The sequence below is a fragment of the Coregonus lavaretus genome (genome assembly GCF_964263955.1).
Source record: "Coregonus lavaretus genome assembly, contig: HAP1_SCAFFOLD_436, whole genome shotgun sequence".
Classification (NCBI taxonomy): domain Eukaryota; kingdom Metazoa; phylum Chordata; class Actinopteri; order Salmoniformes; family Salmonidae; genus Coregonus; species Coregonus lavaretus.
The window spans coordinates 45,728-69,762 of NW_028161380.1; the positions used below are offsets into that span (position 1 = coordinate 45,728).

A 24,035-nucleotide genomic window follows, 5' to 3' on the forward strand; every position below is an offset into this window, starting at 1 on the left:
AGTATTGGGACAAATTAACTAAATTAATGTGTGTTAAAGTAGTCAAAAGTATTTGGTCCCATATTCATAGCACACAATGACTACATCAAGCTTGTGACTCTACACATTTGTTGGATGCATTTTCTGTTTGTTTTGGTTGTTTTTCTGATTATTTTGTGCCCGATAGAAATGAATGTGTCTCCCTCATTCAACCCCTCAATCAGAGAGGTGCGGAGGGCTGCCTTAATCCACATCCAGATCTTCGACGCCAATATGTTTCTCAACACTTATACATTAATGCGGATGCTACCAAGATTATGGATAATCCTGAATGAATCGTGAATAATGATGAGTGAGAAAGTTAGACTCACAAAAATCATACCCCCTAACAAATGCTAACCCACCCTGTTATTGTAATTGTGAGAGAGACAGAGACAGAGACAGAGAGAGAGATAGAGAGAGAGAGAGATAGAGAGAGAGAGAGAGAGAGAAAGAGAGAGAGAGAGAAAGAGAGCGAGACAGAGACAGAGAGAGAGATAGAGAGAGAGAGAGAGAGAGAAAGAGAGCGAGACAGAGACAGAGAGAGAGAGCACCGCTGGCTGTGAGGGAGAGATGCTGTTACCACCTGATCATGACAAACTTTTAGTTCCCCAACTTTTACACAGTGGGCAAGAGACGGAGAGAGAGATAGAGAGGGGGATGGGGGGGGGGACACCCACACCCACACCCCACCCTCCCACTCCCAACACTACACCTATGCCCTAAACCCACCCTCCCACTCCCTCTCTCCCTCCAGGAGGGCAGTGGTAAAGGAACCCAGAGTCTGAAGATAGCAGAGCGCTATGGCTTCCAGTACGTCTCTGTAGGAGAGACACACACACACACACCCTCACCTTCCCTCTCTCCCCTCTCTCTCTCTCTCCAGGAGGGCCAGGCAGTGGTAAAGGAACCCAGAGTCTGAAGATAGCAGAGCGCTATGGCTTCCAGTACGTCTCTGTAGGAGAGCTGCTCAGGAAGAAGATGATTCACAACGCCACCAGCAACAGGAAGTGGAGTCTCATCGCCAAGATCATCACCAATGGGGAGCTGGCACCTCAGGTATACTAGTCTCACCCTATTCCCTAGTCCCTACATAGTGCACCCTAGTCCCTACATAGTGCACCCTAGTCCCTACATAGTGCACCCTAGTCCCTAGTCCCTACATAGTGCACCCTAGTCCCTAGTCCCTACATAGTGCACCCTAGTCCCTAGTCCCTACATAGTGCACCCTATTCCCTAGTCCCTACATAGTGCACCCTAGTCCCTAGTCCCTACATAGTACACCCTAGTCCCTACATAGTGCACCCTAGTCCCTACATAGTACACCCTAGTCCCTAGTCCCTACATAGTGCACCCTAGTCCCTAGTCCCTACATAGTACACCCTAGTCCCTACATAGTGCACCCTAGTCCCTACATAGTGCACCCTAGTCCCTACATAGTGCACCCTAGTCCCTAGTCCCTACATAGTGCACCCTAGTCCCTACATAGTGCACCCTAGTCCCTACATAATACACCCTAGTCCCTACATAGTACACCCTAGTCCCTACATAGTGCACCCTAGTCCCTACATAGTGCACCCTAGTCCCTACATAGTGCACCCTAGTCCCTAGTCCCTACATAGTGCACCCTAGTCCCTACATAGTGCACCCTAGTCCCTACATAGTGCACCCTAGTCCCTAGTCCCTACATAGTGCACCCTAGTCCCTAGTCCCTACATAGTACACCCTAGTCCCTACATAGTGCACCCTAGTCCCTAGTCCCTACATAGTGCACCCTAGTCCCTACATAGTGCACCCTAGTCCCTAGTCCCTACATAGTGCACCCTAGTCCCTACATAGTACACCCTAGTCCCTACATAGTACACCCTAGTCCCTAGTCCCTACATAGTGCACCCTAGTCCATAGTCCCTACATAGTACACCCTAGTCCCTACATAGTGCACCCTAGTCCATAGTCCCTACATAGTGCACCCTAGTCCCTAGTCCCTACATAGTACACCCTAGTCCCTACATAGTGCACCCTAGTCCCTACATAGTGCACCCTAGTCCCTACATAGTGCACCCTAGTCCCTACATAGTACACCCTAGTCCCTACATAGTACACCCTAGTCCCTACATAGTACACCCTAGTCCCTACATAGTACACCCTAGTCCCTAGTCCCTACATAGTACACCCTAGTCCCTAGTCCCTAGATAGTACACCCTAGTCCCTACATAGTGCACCCTAGTCCCTAGTCCCTACATAGTGCACCCTAGTCCCTAGTCCCTACATAGTGCACCCTATTCCCTAGTCCCTACATAGTACACCCTAGTCCCTACATAGTGCACCCTAATCCCTAGTCCCTACATAGTGCACCCTAATCCCTAGTCCCTACATAGTGCACCCTAATCCCTAGTCCCTACATAGTGCACCCTAATCCCTACATAGTACACCCTAGTCCCTACATAGTGCACACTAGTCCCTACATAGTGCACCCTAGTCCCTACATAGTACACCCTAGTCCCTACATAGTGCACCCTAGTCCCTACATAGTGCACCCTAGTCCCTACATAGTACACCCTAATCCCTAGTCCCTACATAGTGCACCCTAGTCCCTACATAGTGCACCCTAGTCCCTAGTCCCTACATAGTACACCCTAGTCCCTACATAGTACACCCTAGTCCCTACATAGTGCACCCTAGTCCCTAGTCCCTACATAGTGCACCCTAGTCCCTAGTCCCTACATAGTGCACCCTAGTCCCTACATAGTGCACCCTAGTCCCTACATAGTGCACCCTAGTCCCTACATAGTACACCCTAGTCCCTACATAGTACACCCTAGTCCCTACATAGTACACCCTAGTCCCTACATAGTGCACCCTAGTCCCTACATAGTGCACCCTAGTCCCTAGTCCCTACATAGTACACCCTAGTCCCTAGTCCCTACATAGTACACCCTAGTCCCTAGTCCCTACATAGTACACCCTAGTCCCTACAGAGTGCACCCTAGTCCATAGTCCCTACATAGTACACCCTAGTCCCTACATAGTACACCCTAGTCCCTACATAGTGCACCCTAGTCCCTACATAGTACACCCTAGTCCCTAGTCCCTACATAGTGCACCCTAGTCCCTACATAGTACACCCTAGTCCCTAGTCCCTACATAGTACACCCTAGTCCCTAGTCCCTACATAGTGCACCCTAGTCCCTACATAGTGCACCCTAGTCCCTACATAGTGCACCCTAGTCCCTACATAGTACACCCTAGTCCCTAGTCCCTACATAGTACACCCTAGTCCCTAGTCCCTACATAGTGCACCCTAGTCCCTACATAGTGCACCCTAGTCCCTAGTCCCTACATAGTGCACCCTAGTCCCTAGTCCCTACATAGTACACCCTAGTCCCTACATAGTGCACCCTAGTCCCTAGTCCCTACATAGTGCACCCTAGTCCCTAGTCCCTACATAGTACACCCTAGTCCCTACATAGTGCACCCTAGTCCATAGTCCCTACATAGTACACCCTAGTCCCTACATAGTGCACCCTAGTCCCTAGTCCCTACATAGTGCACCCTAGTCCCTAGTCCCTACATAGTACACCCTAGTCCCTACATAGTGCACCCTAGTCCCTACATAGTACACCCTAGTCCCTAGTCCCTACATAGTACACCCTAGTCCATAGTCCCTACATAGTGCACCCTAGTCCCTAGTCCCTACATAGTACACCCTAGTCCCTACATAGTGCACCCTAGTCCCTAGTCCCTACATAGTACACCCTAGTCCATAGTCCCTACATAGTACACCCTAGTCCCTACATAGTGCACCCTAGTCCCTAGTCCCTACATAGTGCACCCTAGTCCCTAGTCCCTACATAGTACACCCTAGTCCCTACATAGTGCACCCTAGTCCATAGTCCCTACATAGTGCACCATAGTCCCTAGTCCCTACATAGTACACCCTAGTCCCTACATAGTGCACCCTAGTCCCTACATAGTACACCCTAGTCCCTAGTCCCTACATAGTGCACCCTAGTCCCTACATAGTGCACCCTAGTCCCTAGTCCCAACATAGTGCACCCTAGTCCCTAGTCCCTACATAGTGCACCCTAGTCCCTAGTCCCTACATAGTACACCCTAGTCCCTACATAGTGCACCCTAGTCCCTACATAGTACACCCTAGTCCCTAGTCCCTACATAGTGCACCCTAATCCCTACATAGTGCACCCTAGTCCCTACATAGTACACCCTAGTCCCTAGTCCCTACATAGTACACCCTAGTCCCTACATAGTGCACCCTAGTCCCTAGTCCCTACATAGTACACCCTAGTCCCTAGTCCCTACATAGTGCACCCTAGTCCCTACATAGTGCACCCTAGTCCCTAGTCCCTACATAGTGCACCCTAGTCCCTACATAGTACACCCTAGTCCCTAGTCCCTACATAGTACACCCTAGTCCCTACATAGTGCACCCTAGTCCCTAGTCCCTACATAGTGCACCCTAGTCCCTAGTCCCTACATAGTACACCCTAGTCCCTAGTCCCTACATAGTGCACCCTAGTCCCTAGTCCCTAGTCCCTACATAGTGCACCCTATTCCCTAGTCCCTACATAGTGCACCCTAGTCCCTAGTCCCTACATAGTACACCCTAGTCCCTACATAGTGCACCCTAGTCCCTACATAGTGCACCCTAGTCCCTACATAGTGCACCCTAGTCCCTAGTCCCTAGTCCCTACATAGTGCACCCTAGTCTCTAGTCCCTAGTCCCTACATAGTGCACCCTATTCCCTAGTCCCTACATAGTGCACCCTAGTCCCTAGTCCCTACATAGTACACCCTAGTCCCTACATAGTGCACCCTAGTCCCTACATAGTGCACCCTAGTCCCTACATAGTGCACCCTAGTCCCTAGTCCCTACATAGTACACCCTAGTCCCTAGTCCCTACATAGTACACCCTAGTCCCTACATAGTGCACCCTAGTCCCTAGTCCCTACATAGTGCACCCTAGTCCCTAGTCCCTACATAGTACACCCTAGTCCCTAGTCCCTACATAGTGCACCCTAGTCCCTAGTCCCTAGTCCCTACATAGTGCACCCTATTCCCTAGTCCCTACATAGTGCACCCTAGTCCCTAGTCCCTACATAGTGCACCCTAATCCCTACATAGTACACCCTAGTCCCTAGTCCCTACATAGTGCACCCTAGTCCCTAGTCCCTACATAGTGCACCCTAGTCTCTAGTCCCTACATAGTGCACCCTAGTCCCTACATAGTACACCCTAGTCCCTAGTCCCTACATAGTGCACCCTAGTCCCTAGTCCCTACATAGTGCACCCTAGTCCCTACATAGTACACCCTAGTCCCTTCATAGTGCACACTAGTCCCTACATAGTGCACCCTAGTCCCTACATAGTGCACCCTAGTCCCTACATAGTGCACCCTAGTCCCTACATAGTGCACCCTAGTCCCTACATAGTGCACCCTAGTCCCTACATAGTGCACCCTAGTCCCTACATAATACACCCTAGTCCCTACATAGTACACCCTAGTCCCTAGTCCCTGTATAGTGTTTCCAGTCCCCTAGTCCCTGTATAGTGTTTCCAGTCCCCTAGTCCCTGTATAGTGTTTCCAGTCCCCTAGTCCCTGTATAGTGTTTCCAGTCCCATAGTCCCCTAGTCCCTGTATAGTGTTTCCAGTCCCCTAGTCCCTGTATAGTGTTTCCAGTCCCCTAGTCCCTGTATAGTGTTTCCAGTCCCCTAGTCCCTGTATAGTGTTTCCAGTCCCCTAGTCCCTGTATAGTGTTTCCAGTCCCCTAGTCCCTGTATAGTGTTTCCAGTCCCCTAGTCCCTGTATAGTGTTTCCAGTCCCCTAGTCCCCTAGTCCCTAGTCCCTGTATAGTTTTTCCAGTCCCCTAGTACCTGTATAGTGTTTCCAGTCCCCTAGTCCCTGTATAGTGTTTCCAGTCCCCTAGTCCCTGTATAGTGTTTCCAGTCCCCTAGTCCCTGTATAGTGTTTCCAGTCCCCTAGTCCCTGTATAGTGTTTCCAGTCCCCTAGTCCCTGTATAGTGTTTCCAGTCCCCTAGTCCCTATATGAGCTGTATCAGCTGGGGTTGCTACAGAGAGGAAGTGGATCAGGATGAGGAAGATGATGAAGATGACGATGAGGTCAAAGAAGGGTGAAGTGTAGTGAAGTTGGTTCAATGAACCATGCAGGTTGTATGAGTCACTTCTGAGAGCTGCCTTTAGGGCTAGATGGGTGGGTGTGGGAGGGAGGGAAAGAGAGGAAGGCTGACAGAGGGATGAGGCAGGGATGTAGGGAGGGATGGAGGGTGACAGAGGGATGGAGGGAGGGAGGGATGGAGGGTGACAGAGGGATGGAGGGAGGGATGGAGGGATGAGGCAGGGATGTAGGGAGGGATGGAGGGTGACAGAGGGAGGGAGGGATGGAGGGAGGGAGGGATGGAGGGTGACAGAGGGATGGAGGGAGGGAGGGATGGAGGGAGAGAGGGAGGGAGGGAGGGAGGGAGGGAAGGAGGGATGGAGGGAGGGAGGGATGGAGGGAGGGATGGAGGGAGGGAGGGAGGGTGACAGAGGGATGGAGGGAGGGATGGAGGGTGACAGAGGGATGGAGGGAGGGAGGGATGGAGGGAGGGAGGGATGGAGGGTGACAGAGGGATGGAGGGAGGGAGGGTGACAGAGGGATGGAGGGAGGGAGGGATGGAGGGCGACAGAGGGATGGAGGGAGGGAGGGATGGAGGGTGACAGAGGGATGGAGAGAGGGATGGAGGGTGACAGAGGGAGGGAGGGATGGAGGGAGGGTGACAGAGGGAGGGAGGGAGAGAGGGAGGGTGACAGAGGGAGGGAGGGAGAGAGGGAGGGAGGGAGGGAGGGAGGGAGGGAGGGAGGGAGGGAGGGAGGGAGGGATGGAGGGTGACAGAGGGATGGAGGGAGGGATGGTTCTCTTCTCGCATGTCATTAACAACGTCCTCGTTGTCTGCCAGCCATGACTCAGCTTGCCTGCCTCCAAAATGGCACCCTATGCCCTACATAGTGCACTACTTTACATACTACCCCAATGGACCCTGGTCTAAAGTAGTGCACTATATAGGGAATAGGGTGCTATTTGTTACGCAGCCTGGTTAGAAACAAGAGCGGTTCCTGTGTGGCCCACTGTGTCTTTATGAGCAACAAACATCCCATTTCCTCGTCCTCACTTAGCTGATAAGACAGGAGGTGTAGAACCCCAACCTGTTTTGTCCATACAACTGATTAATGCTGGTGGACTGTGTGTGTTTGTCAAATAAAACAAAATGTTATTCGTCACATGCTCGGTAAACAACAGGTGTAGACTGACAGTGAAATGTTTACTTACGGGTCCTCCCCAACAATGCAGAGAGAAAGAAAATAGAGAAATTATAGAAAAATAATAACACAAGGAATAAATCCACAATGAGTAACGATAACTCTGTGTATACACGGGGTACCAGTACCGAGTTGATGTGCAGGGGTACGAGGTACGAGGTAATGGAGGTAGATATATACAGCTTTGGTTAACTATTTAACTAACTATTTACATTTTACATTTACATTTTCGTCATTTAGCAGACGCTCTTATCCAGAGCGACTTACAAATTGGTGCATTCACCTTATGATAGCCAGTGGGATAACCACTTTACAATAAACATTTTTTTAAATATATTCTTTCTTTTTCTTTTTCTTTGAGGTGGGGTAAGGGGGGAGTAGAAGCATTACTTTTATCCTATTCCAGGTGTTCCTTAAAGAGGTGGGGTTTCAAGTGTCTCCGGAAGGTGGTGAGTGACTCCGCTGTCCTAGCGTCGTGAGGGAGCTTGTTCCACCATTTGGATGCCAGAGCAGCGAACAGTTTTGACTGGGCTGAGCGGGAACTGTGCTTCCGCAGAGGAAGGGGAGCCAGCAGGCCAGAGGTGGATGAACGCAATGCCCTCGTTTGGGTGTAGGGACTGATCAGAGCCTGAAGGTACGGAGGTGCCGTTCCCCTCACAGCTCCGTAGGCAAGCACCATGGTCTTGTAGCAGATGCGAGCGTTGTAGGGGTTTAATGGCACAGGCAGGGAGCCCAGCCAACAGCGAGTTGCAGTAATCCAGACGGGAGATGACAAGTGCCTGGATTAGGACCTGTGCCGCTTCCTATGTAAGGCAGGGTCGTACTCTGCGAATGTTGTAGAGCATGAACCTACAGGATCGGGTCACCGCCTTGATGTTAGCGGAGAACGACAGGGTGTTGTCCAGGGTCACGTCAAGGCTCTTTGCACTCTGGGAGGAGGACACAACGGAGTTGTCAACCGTGATGGCGAGATCATGGAACGGGCAGTCCTTCCCCGGGAGGAAGAGCAGCTCCGTCTTGCCGAGGTTCAGCTTGAGGTGGTGATCCGTCATCCACACTGATATGTCTGCCAGACATGCAGAGATGCGATTCGCCACCTGGTTATCAGAAGGGGGAAAGGAGAAGATTAGTTGTGTGTCGTCTGCGTAGCAATGATAGGAGAGGCCATGTGAGGATATGACAGAGCCAAGTGACTTGGTGTATAGCAAGAATAGGAGAGGGCCTAGAACTGAGCCCTGGGGGACACCAGTGGTGAGAGCACGTGGTGCGGGGACAGATTCTCGCCATGCCACCTGGTAGGAGCGACCTGTCAGGTAGGACGCAATCCAAGAGTGAGCCGCGCCGGAGATGCCCAACTCGAAGACGGTGGAGTGGAGGATCTGATGGTTCACAGTATCAAAGGCAGCAGATAGGTCTAGAAGGACGAGAGCAGAGGAGAGAGAGTTAGCTTTAGCAGTGCGGAGAGCCTCCGTGACACAGAGAAGAGCAGTCTCAGTTGAATGACCAGTCTTGAAACCTGACTGGTTTGGATCAAGAAGGTCATTCTGAGAGAGATAGCAAGAGAGTTGGCTAAAGACGGCACGCTCAAGAGTTTTGGAGAGAATAGAAAGAAGGGATACTGGTCTGTAGTTGTTGACATCGGAGGGATATAGTGTAGGTTTTTTGAGAAGGGGTGCAACTCTCGCTCTCTTGAAGACGGAAGGGACATAGCCAGCGGTCAAGGATGAGTTGATGAGCGAGGTGAGGTAAGGGAGAAGGTCTCCGGAAATGGTCTGGAGAAGAGAGGAGGGGATAGGGTCAAGCGGGCAGGTTGTTGGGCGGCCGGCCGTCACAAGTCGCACGATTTCATCTGGAGAGAGAGGGGAGAAAGAAGTCAAAGCATAGGTTAAGGCAGTGTGAGCAGGACCAGCAGTGTCATTTGACTTAATAAATGAGGATCGGATGTCGTCAACCTTCTTTTCAAAATGGTTGACGAATCATCCACAGAGAGGGAGGGGGAGGAGGATTCAGCAGGGAGGAGAAGGTGGCAAAGAGCTTCCTAGGGTTAGAGGCAGACGCTTGGAATTTAGAGTGGTAGAAAGTGGCTTTAGCAGCAGAAACAGAGGAAGGAAATTTAGAGAGGAGGGAGTGAAAAGATGCCAGGTCCGCAGGGAGTCTAGTTTTCCTCCATTTCCGCTCGGCTGCCCGGAGCCCTGTTCTGTGAGCTCGCAATGAGTCATCAAGCCACGGAGCAGGAGGGGAGGACCGAGCCGGCCGGGAGGATAGGGGACATAGAGAGTCAAAGGATGCAGAAAGGGAGGAGAGGAGGGTCAAAGAGGCAGAATCAGGAGATTGGAGGGAGAAGGATTGAGCAGAGGGAAGAGATGATAGGATGTAAGAGGAGAGACTAGTGGGAGAGAGAGAGCGAAGGTTGCGACGGCGCATTACCATCTGAGTAGGGGCAGAGTGAGTAGTGTTGGAAGAGGGCGAGAGAGAAAAGGATACAAAGTAGTGGTCGGAGACTTGGAGGGGAGTTGCAGTGAGATTAGTAGAAGAACAGCATCTAGTAAAGATGAGGTCAAGCGTATTGCCTGCCTTGTGAGTAGGGGGGGACGGTGAGAGGGTGAGGTCAAAAGAGGAGAGGAGTGGAAAGAAGGAGGCAGAGAGGAATGAGTCAAAGGTAGACGTAGGGAGGTTAAAGTCACCCAGAACTGTGAGGGGTGAGCCATCCTCAGGAAAGGAACTTATCAAGGCGTCAAGCTCATTGATGAACTCTCCAAGGGAACCTGGAGGGCGATAAATGATAAGGATGTTAAACTTGAATGGGCTAGTGACTGTGACAGCATGGAATTCAAATGAGGAGATAGACAGATGGGTCAGGGGAGAAAGAGAGAATGTCCACTTGGGAGAGATGAGGATTCCTGTGCCACCACCCCGCTGACCAGATGCTCTTGGGGTATGCGAGAACACATGGTGAGACGAGGAGAGAGCAGTAGGAGTAGCAGTGTTCTCTGTGGTAATCCATGTTTCCGTCAGCGCCAAGAAGTCGAGGGACTGGAGGGTAGCATAGGCTGAGATGAACTCTGCCTTGTTGGCAGCAGAACGGCAGTTCCAGAGGCTGCCTGAGACCTGGAACTCCACGTGGGTGGTGCGTGCAGGGACCACCAGGTTAGAGAGGCAGCAGCCACGCGGTGTGAGGCGTTTGTATAGCCTGTGCGGAGAGGAGAGAACAGGGATAGGCAGAGGCATAGTTGACAGGCTACAGAAAATGGCTACAATAATGCAAAGGAGGTCGGAATGAAATGAACTAAACATCTGGGAAAGCGAGAGAGGGGGCCTCCCTCACTTACGTTCCACTGAAACACCCAAATATAACTCTCCCAACTTCCACCTCAGAAACTATAATTGTTGTAAACTACAGCGGTTCAATGTTTTCTAGGAATAGACTAATTTAGTTTATTCAGCTGGCTAACTTGGTACAGTATTCTTCCGTGAAAATTGTCCAGGGCACCTAGTCATATGACGCCACAGCCAACTAGCATGCCGCACTCCAACAACACGTGCGGAGAGGAGAGAACAGGGATAGACAGACGCATAGTTGACAGGCTATTTAGCAGGTTTATGGCTTGGGGGTAGAAACTGTTCAGGGTCCTGTTGGTTCCAGACTTCGGCACCGTTTGCTGTGCGATAGCAGAGAGAACAGTCTTTGACAATTTGTAGGGCCTTCCTCTGACACCGCCTGGTATAGAGGTCCTGGATGGCAGGAAGCTTGGCCCCAGTGATGTACTGGGCCGTACGCACTACCCTCTGTAGCGCCTTGCGGTCGGATGCCAAGCAGTTGCCACACCAGGCGGTGATGCAACCAGTCAGGATGCTCTCAATGGTGCAGCAGCTGTAGAACTTTTTGAGGATCTGAGGACCCATGCCCAGGTGTATGAGGCACAGCTGGAAGCCAGATTAGAATTAAGACCATAATATCTGCCTACAGGGATACAGGAATATCATCTGCCTGGTGGATTTAGGAACATTACATCTCTGTGTTATTTCTTGGTTGTATCCCAAATGGCACCCTATTCCCTGTGTACATGTAGGGCACTACTTTAGAGCAGAGCCCTATGGGGAATAGGGTGCAGCCAATATAGAGTAAAACATTATTGACGGTCGTGTACTGTAGTTATTTTTAGGTTGTTACTCATGTCCTGTATTCCCACGAAATCATGCATTTTCCCTGTTGATATGAGAAAACTGCCCCCTCTAGCCATGGGAGAGCAAGCGATGCTAAAACAAGCTGTTAGTCTCTACATCAGTATCAACACACAGGGCAGTGGAATACTATGCTGTTAGTCTCTATCAACACACAGGGCAGTGGAATACTATGCTGTTAGTCTCTACATCAGTATCAACACACAGGGCAGGGGAATACTATGCTGTTAGTCTCTACATCAGTACCAACACACAGGGCAGGGGAATACTATGCTGTTAGTCTCTATCAACACACAGGGCAGTGGAATACTATGCTGTTAGTCTCTACATCAGTATCAACACACAGGGCAGGGGAATACTATGCTGTTAGTCTCTACATCAGTATCAACACACAGGGCAGTGGAATACTATGCTGTTAGTCTCTACATCAGTATCAACACACAGGGCAGTGGAATACTATGCTGTTAGTCTCTACATCAGTATCAACACACAGGGCAGGGGAATACTATGCTGTTAGTCTCTACATCAGTATCAACACACAGGGCAGTGGAATACTATGCTGTTAGTCTCTACATCAGTATCAACACACAGGGCAGGGGAATACTATGCTGTTAGTCTCTACATCAGTATCAACACACAGGGCAGTGGAATACTATGCTGTTAGTCTCTACATCAGTATCAACACACAGGGCAGTGGAATACTATGCTGTTAGTCTCTATCAACACACAGGGCAGGGGAATACTATGCTGTTAGTCTCTATCAACACACAGGGCAGTGGAATACTATGCTGTTAGTCTCTACATCAGTATCAACACACAGGGCAGGGGAATACTATGCTGTTAGTCTCTACATCAGTATCAACACACAGGGCAGTGGAATACTATGCTGTTAGTCTCTACATCAGTACCAACACACAGGGCAGTGGAATACTATGCTGTTAGTCTCTATCAACACACAGGGCAGGGGAATACTATGCTGTTAGTCTCTACATCAGTATCAACACACAGGGCAGTGGAATACTATGCTGTTAGTCTCTATCAACACACAGGGCAGTGGAATACTATGCTGTTAGTCTCTACATCAGTACCAACACACAGGGCAGTGGAATACTATGCTGTTAGTCTCTACATCAGTATCAACACACAGTGCAGTGGAATACTATGCTGTTAGTCTCTACATCAGTATCAACACACAGGGCAGGGGAATACTATGCTGTTAGTCTCTATCAACACACAGGGCAGTGGAATACTATGCTGTTAGTCTCTACATCAGTATCAACACACAGGGCAGTGGAATACTATGCTGTTAGTCTCTATCAACACACAGGGCAGTGGAATACTATGCTGTTAGTCTCTACATCAGTATCAACACACAGGGCAGGGGAATACTATGCTGTTAGTCTCTACATCAGTATCAACACACAGGGCAGGGGAATACTATGCTGTTAGTCTCTACATCAGTACCAACACACAGGGCAGGGGAATACTATGCTGTTAGTCTCTACATCAGTATCAACACACAGGGCAGTGGAATACTATGCTGTTAGTCTCTACATCAGTACCAACACACAGGGCAGTGGAATACTATGCTGTTAGTCTCTATCAACACACAGGGCAGGGGAATACTATGCTGTTAGTCTCTATCAACACACAGGGCAGTGGAATACTATGCTGTTAGTCTCTACATCAGTATCAACACACAGGGCAGGGGAATAATATGCTGTTAGTCTCTATCAACACACAGGGCAGTGGAATACTATGCTGTTAGTCTCTACATCAGTATCAACACACAGGGCAGGGGAATACTATGCTGTTAGTCTCTACATCAGTACCAACACACAGGGCAGTGGAATACTATGCTGTTAGTCTCTACATCAGTACCAACACACAGGGCAGGGGAATACTATGCTGTTAGTCTCTATCAACACACAGGGCAGGGGAATACTATGCTGTTAGTCTCTACATCAGTATCAACACACAGGGCAGTGGAATACTATGCTGTTAGTCTCTACATCAGTACCAACACACAGGGCAGTGGAATACTATGCTGTTAGTCTCTACATCAGTATCAACACACAGGGCAGTGGAATACTATGCTGTTAGTCTCTACATCAGTATCAACACACAGGGCAGGGGAATACTATGCTGTTAGTCTCTACATCAGTACCAACACACAGGGCAGTGGAATACTATGCTGTTAGTCTCTACATCAGTACCAACACACAGGGCAGTGGAATACTATGCTGTTAGTCTCTACATCAGGGCAGGGGAATACTATGCTGTTAGTCTCTACATCAGTATCAACACACAGGGCAGTGGAATACTATGCTGTTAGTCTCTACATCAGTATCAACACACAGGGCAGTGGAATACTATGCTGTTAGTCTCTATCAACACACAGGGCAGGGGAATACTATGCTGTTAGTCTCTATCAACACACAGGGCAGGGGAATACTATGCTGTTAGTCTCTATCAACACACAGGGCAGGGGAATACTATGCTGTTAGTCTCTACATCAGTACCAACACACAGGGCAGTGGAATACTATGCTGTTAGTCTCTACATCAGTATCAACACACAGTGCAGTGGAATACTATGCTGTTAGTCTCTACATCAGTATCAACACACAGGGCAGTGGAATACTATGCTGTTAGTCTCTACATCAGTATCAACACACAGGGCAGGGGAATACTATGCTGTTAGTCTCTACATCAGTATCAACACACAGGGCAGTGGAATACTATGCTGTTAGTCTCTACATCAGTACCAACACACAGGGCAGTGGAATACTATGCTGTTAGTCTCTATCAACACACAGGGCAGGGGAATACTATGCTGTTAGTCTCTATCAACACACAGGGCAGTGGAATACTATGCTGTTAGTCTCTACATCAGTATCAACACACAGGGCAGGGGAATAATATGCTGTTAGTCTCTATCAACACACAGGGCAGTGGAATACTATGCTGTTAGTCTCTACATCAGTATCAACACACAGGGCAGGGGAATACTATGCTGTTAGTCTCTACATCAGTACCAACACACAGGGCAGTGGAATACTATGCTGTTAGTCTCTACATCAGTATCAACACACAGGGCAGGGGAATACTATGCTGTTAGTCTCTACATCAGTATCAACACACAGGGCAGTGGAATACTATGCTGTTAGTCTCTACATCAGTACCAACACACAGGGCAGTGGAATACTATGCTGTTAGTCTCTACATCAGTATCAACACACAGGGCAGTGGAATACTATGCTGTTAGTCTCTATCAACACACAGGGCAGGGGAATACTATGCTGTTAGTCTCTACATCAGTATCAACACACAGGGCAGTGGAATACTATGCTGTTAGTCTCTATCAACACACAGGGCAGTGGAATACTATGCTGTTAGTCTCTACATCAGTATCAACACACAGGGCAGTGGAATACTATGCTGTTAGTCTCTACATCAGTATCAACACACAGGGCAGTGGAATACTATGCTGTTAGTCTCTACATCAGTATCAACACACAGGGCAGGGGAATACTATGCTGTTAGTCTCTATCAACACACAGGGCAGGGGAATACTATGCTGTTAGTCTCTACATCAGGGCAGGGGAATACTATGCTGTTAGTCTCTACATCAGTATCAACACACAGGGCAGTGGAATACTATGCTGTTAGTCTCTACATCAGTATCAACACACAGGGCAGTGGAATACTATGCTGTTAGTCTCTATCAACACACAGGGCAGGGGAATACTATGCTGTTAGTCTCTATCAACACACAGGGCAGGGGAATACTATGCTGTTAGTCTCTATCAACACACAGGGCAGGGGAATACTATGCTGTTAGTCTCTACATCAGTACCAACACACAGGGCAGTGGAATACTATGCTGTTAGTCTCTACATCAGTACCAACACACAGGGCAGGGGAATACTATGCTGTTAGTCTCTATCAACACACAGGGCAGGGGAATACTATGCTGTTAGTCTCTACATCAGTATCAACACACAGGGCAGTGGAATACTATGCTGTTAGTCTCTATCAACACACAGGGCAGGGGAATACTATGCTGTTAGTCTCTATCAACACACAGGGCAGTGGAATACTATGCTGTTAGTCTCTATCAACACACAGGGCAGGGGAATACTATGCTGTTAGTCTCTACATCAGTATCAACACACAGGGCAGGGGAATACTATGCTGTTAGTCTCTACATCAGTATCAACACACAGGGCAGGGGAATACTATGCTGTTAGTCTCTACATCAGTACCAACACACAGGGCAGGGGAATACTATGCTGTTAGTCTCTACATCAGTATCAACACACAGGGCAGTGGAATACTATGATGTTAGTCTCTATCAACACACAGGGCAGTGGAATACTATGCTGTTAGTCTCTATCAACACACAGGGCAGTGGAATACTATGCTGTTAGTCTCTACATCAGTATCAACACACAGGGCAGTGGAATACTATGATGTTAGTCTCTATCAACACACAGGGCAGTGGAATACTATGCTGTTAGTCTCTATCAACACACAGGGCAGTGGAATACTATGCTGTTAGTCTCTATCAACACACAGGGCAGTGGAATACTATGCTGTTAGTCTCTATCAACACACAGGGCAGTGGAATACTATGCTGTTAGTCTCTACATCAGTATCAACACACAGGGCAGGGGAATACTATGCTGTTAGTCTCTATCAACACACAGGGCAGTGGAATACTATGCTGTTAGTCTCTACATCAGTATCAACACACAGGGCAGTGGAATACTATGCTGTTAGTCTCTACATCAGTACCAACACACAGGGCAGTGGAATACTATGCTGTTAGTCTCTACATCAGGGCAGTGGAATACTATGCTGTTAGTCTCTATCAACACACAGGGCAGTGGAATACTATGCTGTTAGTCTCTATCAACACACAGGGCAGTGGAATACTATGCTGTTAGTCTCTATCAACACACAGGGCAGTGGAATACTATGCTGTTAGTCTCTATCAATACACAGGGCAGTGGAATACTATGCTGTTAGTCTCTATCAACACACAGGGCAGTGGAATACTATGCTGTTAGTCTCTATCAATACACAGGGCAGTGGAATACTATGCTGTTAGTCTCTATCAACACACAGGGCAGTGGAATACTATGCTGTTAGTCTCTGCATCAGAATCTTCACTGTGTCATAGTAGTTATTTTTTTCTGTAGGTTGTTGATTTCCATTTTGACACTAGCTCCATTTCCTTACAGGAGACCACCATCACTGAGATTAAACAGAAGATCATGAAGATTCCAGACGCCAGTGGGATCGTGATCGACGGGTTCCCCCGTGATGTGGGACAGGCGCTGTCATTTGAGGACCAGGTGAGAAAGAGACCTGAGGGGTGTGGCTGGTTGAACATGGCCAATACTGAGGCTTCCCACACGGACAGAGGTCACTCTGTATTTGGACAGTCCCATATACAGTGGGGAGAACAAGTATTTGATACACTGCCGATTTTGCAGGTTTTCCTACTTACAAAGCACGTAGAGGTCTGTAATTTTTTATCATAGGTACACTTCAACTCTGAGAGACGGAATCTAAAACAAAAATCCAGAAAATCACATTGTATGATTTTTAAGTTATTCATTTGCATTTTATTGCAGGACATAAGTATTTGATCACCTACCAACCAGTAAGAATCCCGGCTCTCACAGACCTGTTAGTTTTTCTTTAAGAAGCTCTCCTGTTCTCCACTCATTACCTGAATTAACTGCACCTGTTTGAACTCGTTACCTGTATAAAAGACACCTGTCCACACACTCAATCAAACAGACTCCAACCTCTCCACAATGGCCAATACCAGAGAGCTGTATAAGGACATCAGGGATACAATTGTAGACCTGCACAAGGCTGGGATGGGCTACAGGACAATAGGCAAGCAGCTTGGTGAGAAGGCACCAACTGTTGGCGCAATTATTAGAAAATGGAAGAAGTTCAAGATGACGGTCAATCACCCTCGGTCTGGGGCTCCATACAAGATCTCACCTCGTGGGGCATCAATGATCATGAGGAAGGTGAGGGATCAGCCCAGAACTACACGGCAGGACCTGGTCAATGACCTGAAGAGAGCTGGGACCACAGTCTGAAAGAAAACCATTAGTAACACACTACGCCGTCATGGATTAAAATCCTGCAGCGCATGCAAGGTCCCCCTGCTCAAGCCAGCGCATGTCCAGGCCCGTCTGAAGTTTGCCAATGACCATCTGGATGATCCAGAGGAGGAATCGGAGAAGGTCATGTGGTCTGATGAGACAAAAATAGAGCTTTTTGGTCTAAACTCGCCGTGTTTGGAGGAAGAAGAAGGATGAGTACAACCCCAAGAACACCATCCCAACCGTGAAGCATGGAGGTGGAAACATCATTCTTTGGGGATGCTTTTCTGCAAAGGGGACAGGACGACTGCACTGTATTGAGGGGAGGATGGATGGGGCCATGTATCGCGAGATCTTGGCCAACAACCTCCTTCCCTCAGTAAGAGAATTGAAGATGGGTCGTGGCTGGGTCTTCCAGCATGACAACGACCCGAAACACACAGCCAGGGCAACTAAGGAGTGGCTCCGTAAGAAGCATCTCAAGGTCCTGGAGTGGCCTAGCCAGTCTCCAGACCTGAACCCAATAGAAAATCTTTGGAGGGAGCTGAAGGTCCGTATTGCCCAGCGACAGCCCCGAAACCTGAAGGATCTGGAGAAGGTCTGTATGGAGGAGTGGGCCAAAGTCCCTTCTGCAGTGTGTGCAAACCTGGTCAAGACCTACAGTAAACGTATGATCTCTGTAATTGCAAACAAAGGTTTCTGTACTGTCACGAACCGGCTCAAGTTCGTAACAAAAAGGGAGACACCGTGGAGACAAGGAATACCAACTAAAGTAAACTAAATATTAACTAAAGTAAACTAAATAAACTTAACAATGGTGTGTGTAATCAGTAGTGTAAGTGAGTGTTTTGCATAAAACCAGGGACCAACAAGGACCCCGGAACAGCGTACCAGCCTCTGGGTCCCAAACTGACAAATTGTACATGTTCACACCTCCACTTTAGCCCGAACAGGATGCACTTCACCCTGCCCAACCACCTTTCCAAGGTATGTCACAGTCGCCTGAGCAAACACACATTTAGCCAAATTTATCGTGAGGCGACCCGCAGCCAGACGTTCGAACAAGGCTTGAATACGGGACAGATGTTCCTCCCAAGTATCTGCATATATCACTACATCGTCCAGATAAACAGCGCACCCGGCCAGACCAGAGACAACCCTGTTCATAAGTCGCTGAAAAGTGGCAGGTGCATTACGCAGGCCGAAACTCATAACCGAATACGTGTACAGACCAAAAGGTGTAATAAAGGCAGAGATTTCACGTGCCCTACTCGTCAGTGGCACCTGCCAATAGCCCTTTAACAGGTCAAATTTGCTCACAAACTTAGCTGCGCCGACTTGATCAATGCAGTCCTCCATCTGAGGAAGAGGAAATGAATCCGGCTTAGTGACATCGTTTACCTTACGGTAGTCCGTACAAAATCTGTTTGTTCCATCCGATTTACTGACCAAGATACAGGGAGAAGCCCAACTGGAGAAAGAAGGCTCTGCTATTTTACTCTCCAGCATGTACCTGACCTCAGCATCCAGACAACGCAGTTTCTCTGAAGAAACTCTATAGAACCGTTGACGAATGGGGTCAGCATCTCCAATGTCAATATCATGTTCTATTAAGTTTGTACGTGTAGGTGCATCAGAAAACAAACCTGGAAATATCTTGAATCAAACCAACCATCTCTTTCCGCCCATCAACAGGTAGATGTGTAAGAAGGCTATCTAAAATCTCCAGTGTCTCTGAATTTTTCAATCTACCCTGCAGTATGCAATCGTCGGGACCAGAAACATCTTCTTGCTTGCTCCTGCACAGACCTAGCATGACCAGAACCCAGGGAATAAACAGTATCAGCCAAAAGAACAGCCTTACCGTCCTCTGTAGACCCTCCCCTGTTCAGTCTCAGAGGAACGTGCATAATAGGGTTTTAACAAATGTACATGGCCCAGTTGGTGCTTTCCTCCGTTCTGGAGTGGCAACTAGATCATTTTGCTCAGTGTACTGGCGCTCCACTGTCTATGGACCTTGAAACTTGGCTGAAAAGGAGAACCAACAATTGGCAGCAGAGCCAGAACCTGATCACCTGGACTAAAGTGACGAGGCTCAGCTCGGCGATCATATATATGCTCTTCATCCTGTCCTGTGAAGATGATAGCTTCTCTTTAGCCATTTCACCAGCGGCATACAAGCGTCGCTGAAATATCACACACATACGATAACAGGGACTGAGGAGGCTCGGGAGAGTTCCAGTCATCCTGGAGAACAGATAAAAGCCCACGCACCCTATGTCCAAACACTAGGTCATTTGGACTAAAACCCATGCTCTCCTGTGAAACCCCCCTAGCGGCTAACAGTAACCAAGGCAACCCCTCCTCCCAATCCTTATCCATCTCAGTACAATAAGCTCTCAACAAAGACTTAAGTGTTTGATGGAAACGTTCCAGTGCTCCTTGACTTTGCGCATGATAGGCGCTAGACAAGTGGTGTTTTAATATGGAGCTGTTGGAGAACCTGACCAAAGAGATTAGAGGTGAAATTAGATCCTTGATTACTTTGAATGACCTTAGGGATTCCAAACAGTGAGAGAAACTGAGTCAAAGCTTTTAGCACAGCCTTAGTGGTGATAGACCGGAGAGGATAGGCAGCAGGAAACCTAGTGGTCTGACACATCACAGTCAACAAATAATTACTACCCTTTCTAGAACGAGGCAGAGGACCAACACAGTCAATAATCAGATACTCAAAAGGTTTACTGAGTACAGGAATAGGGAACAGTGGTACCGGCTTAATAGCTTGATTAGGTTTAACAGTTAATTGACAGGTGTGACAAGTTTTGATGAAATCAGAGACATCCCTCTTTAATCTTGGCCAAAAGAAATGTCTCAGTTTGCGATTGTAGGTTTTCCTCACCCCCATATGTCCAGCAATGTCGTTGTGAGAAGTTGTCAACACCAACTCACGAAGCTTAACTGGTACCACAACCTGACTAATCGCCTCCCCCAGAAAACAACTACAATGAGACATCCACTTTCTCATCAGGACCCAATAACCCTGTGCGACATCTCCCAACTGTTCCACAGGCACAATTTGGTCCCGCAACTCTTCTAATGTAGGGTCAGTCCGTTGCGCCTCGATTAAATCGGAGCGGGATACAGATAACGGGATAACAGGGAAAACAGTAACAGACTTCTTTGTGGTATTCTCGTTAGCCAGTTCCGCGACCAGGTCGTCATGGATCATAGAACGCGTCACTGCACACGCAGAAAACACCTCTGGGAAATTCTGCGCACTCTCATCAGGAATCCCTACAATTGACGGCTTAGTGGAAACCACTAAAGATGGAGACACGATAGGCCACACACGCTCCCCAGCCAAGTTATTCCCAAGGATCACGTCAATACCCTCAAAAGGCAATGAAGGACGCACCCCCACAACAACCTCACCTTTCACCGGTCCACAATCCAACATCAGTTTATGCAATGGAACTGACAGAGTGTTCAAACCTATTCCCCTAATTAGAACACTATTCCCCGAATCAGTCTCCGCAGAGAAGGGTAACACAGATTCCAACACAAATGATTCAGAGGCACCTGTGTCTCTTAGGATCTTTACTGGCACTAGGTTCTTACTTCCTACCATAGACACAAAACCCTCCGTAATGAAAGGTAAATAGTCTGGATCAATATGGCCTTTCACATGGCCCTGGGCATGAGACAATGTGTCAGGAGTGAACTGATGTAGAACACTGAAAAAAAAAAAAGTATTTAGTCAGCCACCAATTGTGCAAGTTCTCCCACTTAAAAAGATGAGAGAGGCCTGTAATTTTCATCATAGGTACACATCAACTATGACAGACAAAATGAGAAAAAAATGTCCAGAAAATCACATTGTAGGATTTTTAATGAATTTATTTGCAAATTATGGTGGAAAATACGTATTTGGTCAATAACAAAAGTTTCTAAATACTTTGTTATATACCCTTTGTTGGCAATGACACAGGTCAAACATTTTCTGTAAGTCTTCACAAGGTTTTCACACACTGTTGCTGGTATTTTGGCCCATTCCTCCATGCAGATCTCCTCTAGAGCAGTGATGTTTTGGGGCTGTCGCTGGGCAACACGGACTTTCAACTCCCTCCAAAGATTTTCTATGGGGGTGAGATCTGGAGACTGGCTAGGCCACTCCAGGACCTTGAAATGCTTCTTACGAAGCCACTCCTTCGTTGCCCGGGCGGTGTGTTTGGGATCATTGTCATGCTGAAAGACCCAGCCACGTTTCATCTTCAATGCCCTTGCTGATGGAAGGAGGTTTTCACTCAAAATCTCACGATACATGGCCCCATTCATTCTTTCCTTTACACAGATCAGTCGTCCTGGTCCCTTTGCAGAAAAACAGCCCCAAAGCATGATGTTTCCACCCCCATGCTTCACAGTAGGTATGGTGTTCTTTGGATGCAACTCAGCATTCTTTGTCCTCCAAACACGACGAGTTGAGTTTTTACCAAAAAGTTATATTTTGGTTTCATCTGACCATATGACATTCTCCCAATCCTCTTCTGGATCATCCAAATGCACTCTAGCAAACTTCAGATGGGCCTGGACATGTACTGGCTTAAGCAGGGGGACACGTCTGGCACTGCAGAATTTGAGTCCCTGGCAGCGTAGTGTGTTACTGATGGTAGGCTTTGTTACTTTGGTCCCAACTCTCTGCAGGTCATTCACTAGGTCCCCCTGTGTGGTTCTGGGATTTTTGCTCACCATTCTTGTGATCATTTTGACCCCACGGGGTGAGATCTTGCGTGGAGCCCCAGATCGAGGGAGATTATCAGTGGTCTTGTATGTTTTCCATTTCCTAATAATTGCTCCCACAGTTGATTTCTTCAAACCAAGCTGCTTACCTATTGCAGATTCAGTCTTCCCAGCCTGGTGCAGGTCTACAATTTTGTTTCTGGTGTCCTTTGACAGCTCTTTGGTCTTGGCCATAGTGGAGTTTGGAGTGTGACTGTTTGAGGTTGTGGACAGGTGTATTTTATACTGATAACAAGTTAAAACAGGTGCCATTAATACAGGTAACGAGTGGAGGACAGAGGAGCCTCTTAAATAAGAAGTTACAGGTCTGTGAGAGCCAGAAATCTTGCTTGTTTGTAGGTGACCAAATACTTATTTTCCACCATAATTTGCAAATAAATTCATAAAAAATCCTACAATGTGATTTTCTGGATTTTTTTTTCTCAATTCGTCTGTCATAGTTGACGTGTACCTATGATGAAAATTACAGGCCTCTCTCATCTTTTTAAGTGCGAGAGCTTGCACAATTGGTGGCTGACTAAATACTTTTTTTCCCCACTGTATATATATATATCACAATAATAAATAAATATATATATATATATCACAATAATCTCGCTCAACCCCTCTGCTGAGCACACCAGACACAACGAGAGAGATGACAATCACACCGAGCACCACAGAATAGAGATGGGATATGGAGCTTCCCCAAAAACGACAATAACTCAACCCTAGTCTTCGTGCGGATTCGCGGTGGGTAATTATGCACTGTAGCCCGCTGGCAAGGAATTAAACCCCCCCAGCACGCTGGTAGATTCCCCCAAGCCACGGATGTGCCCCCGAGACAACTGCTCAGTCCACAGACACCACACAAAAATAAAACATTTAACCATACCCAACGTATTCCAAAACATAACACGTCACTAAGCCTATCAGGGTAAAAGGCTATAGCTCCGGGTAGCAAATGTCACTACCCTATCCAAATCTCCCACTGAGGTACACAGCCGATTGTACTCACCTCCTCAGACCGATGCCCCAACAGCGAGTCGAGCAAGAGTTTCCAGGCTGGGCAGGGCCTGGAAACTAACCAATGTCTCTCTCCAACGCAGTACACAACCCAAAAAACCAAAGGCAACCAATACTGGGCCTATCAAACTCAAACAAACCCAACAAAATTTACAAACAAAGACCCTACAGAATTTGACATTAACTCCACGTTTTCTCCCAAACACAACATGTTCAAGATCCCGAACGAGCCCCCACTTGTCGGCTCAAGTTCGTAACAAAAAGGGAGACACCGTGGAGACAAGGAATACCAAAATATATATTTATTAACTAAAGTAAACTAAATAAACTTAACAATGGTGTGTGTAATCAGTAGTGTAAGTGAGTGTTTTGCATAAAATGTTATAATGCAAAGTGTTGAAAGGTGCCAAAGCAAACAACCAAAAATACCACAACAACAATCAATAAGGTGTCTGCATGGAGAGAGTCTCCCCAATGAATGTGGAAGAGGTCCATTTATCCTGGGACACACACGCGCCCAGGTGTTTCCCATGTAGCTGACGACCCTCCCAACTCCGCCC

The 24,035-nt window shown here is 47.9% G+C and overlaps 1 protein-coding gene across 1 annotated transcript in view; it reads left to right on the top strand.

Moving 5' to 3' along the window:
- Nucleotides 1-24,035, top strand: part of ak5 (adenylate kinase 5) — a 155,522-nt gene that overhangs the window by 12,623 nt on the left and 118,864 nt on the right. Inside the window, 2 exon segments of the mRNA XM_084195324.1 lie at nucleotides 905-1,077; nucleotides 16,786-16,899. Coding sequence (XP_084051450.1) covers nucleotides 905-1,077; nucleotides 16,786-16,899 — 287 coding nt within the window.